The 7,535-nt window shown below is 42.1% G+C and overlaps 1 protein-coding gene across 1 annotated transcript in view; it reads left to right on the forward strand.

The window, feature by feature from the left end:
* LOC134609300 (mucin-2-like) overlaps nucleotides 1–7,294 on the forward strand; it is a 62,656-nt gene extending 55,362 nt beyond the window's left edge. The window contains exons 4-5 of the mRNA XM_063452979.1: nucleotides 1,725–1,810; nucleotides 7,144–7,294. Of these exons, the coding sequence (XP_063309049.1) occupies nucleotides 1,725–1,810; nucleotides 7,144–7,236 (179 nt within the window). The 3' untranslated portion in view covers nucleotides 7,237–7,294. The remainder of the gene's footprint in view (nucleotides 1–1,724; nucleotides 1,811–7,143) is intronic.
* Nucleotides 7,295–7,535: the final 241 nt, after the last annotated feature.

Below are 7,535 nucleotides of genomic sequence, written 5' to 3' on the forward strand. Positions count from 1 at the left end.
TTTCTATCAGTCCCAAAAAGCGGTACGTTCCCCCAAACTATCTCTGTAACCCCTGTGTACTTCACAATAATATTAGTGGGAAACATGCAGCTTCACTGAATGCAAAGCAAATCAGGAAGCATTTGAGGAGGAGACACAGGCAGTGGTCACCTAGCAACATGAGTTCTTAATGCGGCAGGCACTTCCTATAAGTGTTTGAAGAGCATAGAGCAGGGGTAGCTGACCTTTTAATACCTACCACCCACTTTTGTAACTCTGTTGATGGTAAAAGTTCCTTACCGCCCACTAGTGAGGCAGTAACTAATTTTATAGCGCAAATGCAATATATTATTTTTTTTTTTTCATTTTTTTCTATTTTCCTTTTTTTTCTATGCATGTCTGTGAGATGCTTTGTGTGTAAAGGGTGCTGTGTGTGTGTTTGTGTGTAAAGAGTGTAGTGTGTGTGAGAGGTGCAGTGTGTGTGAAGGGTGCTGTGTGGGTGTGTGTGTGAAGGGATGCTGTGTGTAAGGGGTTCTGTGCATGTGTAATGGGGCAGTGCGTGTGTGTGATGGGGAAGTGCGTGTGTGTGATGGAGCAGTGCATGTGTGAGGGGGCAGTGCGTGTGTAGGGGGGCAGTGTGTGTGAGGGGGCAATCAGTGCATGTGTGTGAGGGGGCAGTCAGCGTGTGTGTGTGTGAGAGGTGTAGTGTGTGTGTGTGTGAGGGGGGCAGTGTGTGTGTTTGTGTGTGAAGGGTGCATAGGGTCTATGCTGTGTGTAGGTGGGTGAGATGGGAAAATCTATCTTAATGTCTCCCTCTCCCTTCATCTTACCTTTTACCAGGGAGGTGGGACATAATGCTGCAAACCCTGGTGGTCCAGTGATTACATGTTCACTTTAGCCTGCAGCTCTTCCGGCTGCAGGCTCACGCTCCTGTCCTCCTGTGAGCACAGCACTGTATTGGAGCGTTGCCATGGTAACGTGTGGCAACGCTCTGAACAGCCTGCTCGCGGGAAGAACATAGAGCCTCTGAGGACCTTCCCTCCCTCTGCAGGAAAAAAAGTGCCAGCGGGCTGGTGAGGGAGATCTTTGATTTACAGCAAGGCTAGCTCTGCATGGGCCAGCAGGGGAGATGAAAGCATCTCTCCTGCCGGCCTTCGTCCACGGCCATCGAACCCACCACCGCCCACCTGAAATCCCAGACAGCCCACTAGTGGGTGGTATGGATCAGGTGTACTACCCCTGGCATAGAGAGTGTAGTGCTGGCATCTCAGTATTAACAAAATACCTGCCACAGGGCCACCCCTCCAAGCTCCTTCTCTAGGCCTAGTATAAAATACTCCCCACATGTAGCATTTGGTGCTTGCGCTGCCTGTAGTTATCAGAGGATGTATGAGTTAGTATTGCCAATAGAAGACATGCACGATTTATCATGGTATTCCAGGAAGCTAAGATATACATACAGCAGTACCTTTGGCTATGGTTCTGCAACAAATCTGTGGCAGTTTCCTGGTATTAATATATCACAAACCCTCAAACACAGACAGTATGTATAATGCATGTTAGCTTTCACCTAGACACCATTTAAATGGATAAAGAGTAAAACATAAATTGTTTTTTTTTTAATTGTTTAAATTGATCACTTTTTATTTATTTATTTTAAGATAACAGCAAGAAGGAAATAAACAGATATGTTTTGCAAATAAAATAAATGTTGATATTGTTGTTTTTTTTTTTTTTTTTTTTAGATTCCTCCAAACCAAATCTTGTGCTGAGATTCAGGGTGCAAAGTTCCCAACCAGTTGGAAATGCAATATCTGAGCTTATGAAAGAGGTAACTGGGGACCCGTAACAGTGTGCTCCCATGTTATTTCTCTAGGGGAGTGGGTGCTGAACTCTTGGGCCAGGATCCAAAATTAAGTTTATTTAATATCCACAGTGCTTGGAAAAAAAAAAACAATTTTTTATCATAAAGTACAGGGTATGTTGCAGATAGTTTATTATATCATATTAACATCGTTGAATGGGTCACTAAGGTTTGAGATTGTGTTGCCAAGTTAATGACACACTTATTTGGGTCACTGTCTAAAAACTTCAAGAATCAATGCTGTAAGGTTGTTAGAATTCTTGAGAAAGAAGAAATGCATACTGCAAGGCTGTAATAATTTAAATGTACACAATAGAGCACATAGTATATGTTTATGAGTATTTCTGGGTAAAACAATGAGGTAGGAACCCAACATCTATAGAACAGTGGGATTAGAGATTTATACTATCAAGGTAATTCACTGATGTCCACATTGCTCTGTACCGAATAAGACAAAACCATCCAGCTACGTATAGAACCAATTGGACTGAAAAATCCAGATATTGTTCATGCAATTCAAAAATGTCCAGATTTTGTAATTCAATCCCCTAATTGGCTGGAATTTAGTTTGGATTTCAGTTGGACCAAATGCCAATAGACGACTGAAACACGGTGCAAATGCTGCAAATTGATTTACAGGTTGACTGACATGCCAGATTAAAAAGAGAATTAAAAAAAAAAACATTTAAATAAATTAAAGACCTATAGCCCCATATTACTGTAAGAAAGCCATACTAGCTCCATACTACTGTAAGAAAAGTATCAAACCTCCATAGCTCCCCGCATGCCATGCATATCTACCAAAACTAGCAGCTGGGCAGCCATTCCTGCCCAGTTGGTAGAAAAGACCCCTAATATAAAATGAAATAATAGTTCCCCAGTCCCCCCGTAACTAACATTTAAATAAGTAATGGTGGAAAAATGAGTGTGATGTAGGGATATTTGATTAAATAAAGGGGGTATATATCCTTATGTCCCACCCCCCAACCATCTTGAAGAAGTACGTTGACACAAAACGTTTGGATTTTCTCCTCCTGTAGAATGTTCATGGAGCTAATGTGAGTCTTTTCTGCCAGTCAAGTTAAAATAAATGTTTGCTTTTAACCCCTTAAGGACACATGACATGTGTGACATGTCATGATTCCCTTTTATTCCAGAAGTTTGGTCCTTAAAGGTAGCAGCCTCTTGTGAAGTGACTGAAAAATTAAAGGAAGACCCATGACCTACCTCTAGGGTATGATGTTAATTAAAAGAGCATTGGCTTATGTCAAACTGCTCCAAAATGTTTTGATATGAAACTGGGGAATGATGCCACGACATTCAAGGCAACATAACTACCAAATCGAGCTATAATAATAGTGATTTTGTAACTTAAAATGTCCCTTTAATTTTGGCCAATTGAATTTCTCATTCTTAAGTAATAGTCTTGCACTCAAATGTAGTTTTTTGACCCCACTTGGTTGTTTTAGAAAGTACCTTCGACCATATTTTTGGGTATTTTTACAATTTATAACATGGATTTATTTTGAAATGCTCTCTATATACGTATTTTGTATATGACATTTTTTATTAGTTTCACATCAATCCTTTGATGGTAACTGCGGTGGTCAATGGTAACTATAGCTGCTTTAGTCATGTCTCTGGTGGGTTCATATATAACTTTTCAACTCCCATAGACTTAATGGGCCCTAATGTTTAAGTATCCACACCTGAAGAGAGCCCAACGTCTGGTGTCATTTGGGACACAGAACTGTTTCTCGTCTGGCACAGACTGCATCTCTGTTGTGCTGTGGATATTGTAAAGATACAGGGAATCAATGCATGAAAACATATCATATCAGCGTGTTCCTTTACATGGAAACTCTGCAGCGATGACCCTTTGTGTCGTATGAGTGAAGAATGTTTAGGCCATGTTACATTCGTTCAAACCATGATTAAGTGTCATCAAGTTCGGATCTACTCTATAGCCCCCATCTAAAGGTGGACATGTATCATCTTACCCTTGTCCTCAGATAAATGTAATTTGTATACAGCAGCAACAAACAAGCATGAAAGATTGAACTTGCCTTACATTAACATTTTCCACTTATAATTATATAAGCTATCTAGTATATGAACATTATATAGCAACCAGGAGTCATTGCAAGGAACCTGTCCATCTAATGTTACCTCTTGCTTGCCGACACCTGATAAAGAGACTGATAAAATCTATTGTTTTAAATAAACATCACTCTCAATAGACTGAGTAATAAGCCTGTACAAACCAAACAATGTAACTACCAGCAAGACACAGTTTGTTTTGTTTTAGTAAGTAGTGGTAGCTCAGTCTTATGCAAACATTGCAAGGTGGAATGGAAAACAACTATGACTTGAGAAGCAGCTATCTATTTACTGTCTGTGAATTTCCCATATTTTGAAAAAACAATTCTAAATCAGGAAATGGGGAGAAAACCTTATTCCTAAAACACCTTGCCAGCAGAACTATATTTCCATTCAGTAAGTCATAAAGAAACTACAGTCTGTTTCCAAAGTCTTCACAACCAGCAGCAAGTCTGGCGAATGAGGGACCCAGCGAGACATAATGAGATAGAACAAGAATTTTTTATCCTGTGAATACAACCAATACAATTCATTATTCTGTAATATGTACATGAAATGAATGCAAATCTAAATTAATTGCATCGTTACATGGCTGAAAAGAGACGTGTCCATCAAGTTCAGCCTTCCTCATATCTGTTTTTGCCGTTGAACCAAAAGAAGACAAAAAACCACAGTTTGGAGCACTTCCAATTTTGCAACAAACTATGAAAACATTCCTTCTTGACCCCAGAATGACAGTCAGATATCTCCTTGCATCAAGAAGCTATTACCCAACAATTGAAAAAATGTATCCTTGAATATTTTTGCAAGTATGCATCTAGTCGCTGTTTAAACATCAGACTCTGATAAAACCAGGGCCAGACTGGGAAAGAAATCCGGCCTGGGCATTTTTGAGTCACAGTGGCCCACTGAGAAGGGGGCGGGGCCAGAGAGGGGGTGATTTGTCATCACCAATAACAAGCATGCCTCATCTCAAAGTGAGCATGTTGGTTCATTGCTCTTAAAGGGTGCAGTGTGTGTGAGGAGTGCAATGTGTGTGTGTGTGTGAGGGATGCAGTGGGTGTGTGAGAGGAGCAGTGTGTGTGAGTGAAAGGAGCAGTGTGTATGAAAGGTGCAGTGTGCATATGTTGTGCATGTCTGTGTGAAGGGGCAGTGTGTGTGTGGATGAAGGGTGCAGTGTGTGTGTGGATGAAGGGTGAAGTGTGTCAGGAGTGCAGTGTGTGAAGGGTGTAGTGAGTGTGTGTGTGTGTGTGTTTGGTGTGCAGTGGGGGAAAGAAGAGTGCAGTGTGTGTGTGTGGGGGGGGTGCAGTGTGTGTGAAGGCTGCAGTGTGTGTGTATGTGTCCGTGTGAAGGGTGCATTGCATGAGTGCAGTTTGTTTGTGTGTGTGAAGGGTGCAGTGTGTGAGGAGTGCAGTGTGTGAAGGGTGTAGTTAGTGTGTGTGTGTGTGTTTCATGTGCACTGGGGGAAAGGAGGGCAGTGTGTATGAAAGGTGCAGTGTGTATGTGTGTGTCTGTGTGATGGGAGCAGTGTGTGTGTGTGGATGAAGGGTGCAGTGTGTGAGCAGTGCAGTGTGTGAAGGGTGTATAGTTTGTGTGTGTGTTTGGTGTGCAGTGGGAGAAAGAAGAGTGCAGTGTGTCTGTGTGTGTGTGTGTGGGGGGGGTGCAGTGTGTGTGAAGGCTGCAGTGTGTGTGTATGTGTCCGTGTGAAGAGTGCATTGTGTGAGTGCAGTTTGTTTGTGTGTGAAGGGTTCAGTGTGTGAGTAGTGCAGTGTGTGAAGGGTGTAGTTAGTGTGTGTGTGTTTGGTGCGCAGTGGGGGGAAAGGAGGGCAGTGTGTGTGAGGGGTGCAGTGTGAGGCTGTGTGTGAGAGGTGCACGTGTGTGTGAGAGGTGCACGTGTGTGTGAGGGGTGCAGTGTGTGTGTGAAAGGTGTAGTGTGTATGAAGGGTGCAATGTGTATGAAAGGTGATGTATGTGTGTCTGTGTGAAGGGTGCAGTGTGTGAGTGCAGTGTGTGTGGATGAAGGGTGCAGTGTGTGAGGAATGCAGTGTGTGAAGGGTGTAGTTAGTGTGTGTGTGTTTGATATGCAGTGGGGGAAGAGGAGTGGAGTGTGTGTGTGTGTGTGTGTAGGTTGCAATGTATGTGTGTGAAAGGTGCAGTGTGTGTGTGAAGGCTGCAGTGTGTGTGTGTGTGTGTGTGTGTGAGGTGCAGTGTGTGTGTATGTGTCTGTGTGAAGAGTGCAGCTTGTGTGTGTGTGTAAACGGTGCAGTGTGTATGGAGTTCAGAGTGTGTGTGTGTGTGTGTTTGGTGAGGAGGGGAGGAGTGCAGTGTGTGTGTGTGTGAGAGAGAGAGGGGTGCAGTGTGTGTGTTTGGTGTGCAGTGGAGGGGGAGGAGTGCAGTGTGTATGTGTGAGAAGGGTGCAGTGTGAGGCTTTGTGTGAGAGGTGCATGTGTGTGTGTGTGTGTGTGTGTGTTTGGTGTGCAGTGGTGGGGGGAGATGAAAGTAATACATAAATATGTTTGTTTTTTATTTTTAAAAAAATGTAAACGTTATATTCCTCCTCCCCTCTTACCTTTGTCTGGGAAAGGGGACATAGAGGTGAATCTCTTGAATTCATGGTGGTTGTAGTGGAGGTTAATGAGGTGAATACCTGGTGGTCGTAGCGGTGAGTTCACTGTTGCGAGATCTGAGCATTGCCATGGTAACCGCGCAACACTCCGACCTCGCGAGAGGAACCCGGCGGAGCTGCTTGCTAGCTTTTGTCCAGCTTGAAAATGTACCATTAATGAGAACTCTCTGTACTCTATTTTTAAGCCAATGTTCAACCCAAGAACAAGAATTTTCATCTAGACCGATTTCATTAAGTTTGAACACTAATCTATTGTGTGCAACTGTATTAAATGTCTTTGCAAAATCCAAGTAGATCACATCCACTGCAACCTGATCTATACTTCTACTTACTTCTTCGTGGAAGGCAATTAAGTTAATTAAACAAAAACAGTAACGGCGTTAAACGGACAAAACCGCTGGCAGTGAAATACAGATTTTTTTCTTTCTGAGGTCAACAAAACACATTATTTTAATGTAGCATATAAAGTGTGGGAATGAGGTAGGTTCTGTTTTAATGGGGTGCTTTTCTTTGTGGATTTATTAAAAATCTTGATTCATATTTCCTAAATGATTGTTATTTAATTTTCTTGCAGATATGTGCCATTTCTCAGGTTAACTCAGCAGGGTCCATCCTGCTTCACTGGAGACAAGACGGTGCATATCTAGACTGTAAGAATACCCGTTAAACTCATTCTGAATTTTCACGGACCATGTGTAATGTCTCTTCCCCAAATCTTGACTTTATTTTTCCTCGTGAACTTCAATGTCTAAAGAATAAAACTCTTTTCATTTCAAACACTGACCCGTGTTCTGAATTAATGGGTGCTTACAGGGTATGGGCTAGACAATGAATTAAGGCAGAAAGTCTGATTGTTAGCTGATATAAATCAGCTGGAATACCAAACTAAATACATTTAACAGAAGAAGTGATAGTACCTCTTTAAATCAAAGAATATTAAGAATTTTAAAATTGATTTGAATCAGA

Source organism: Pelobates fuscus, chromosome 4 (assembly GCF_036172605.1).
Source record: "Pelobates fuscus isolate aPelFus1 chromosome 4, aPelFus1.pri, whole genome shotgun sequence".
In the NCBI taxonomy this organism is placed as follows: domain Eukaryota; kingdom Metazoa; phylum Chordata; class Amphibia; order Anura; family Pelobatidae; genus Pelobates; species Pelobates fuscus.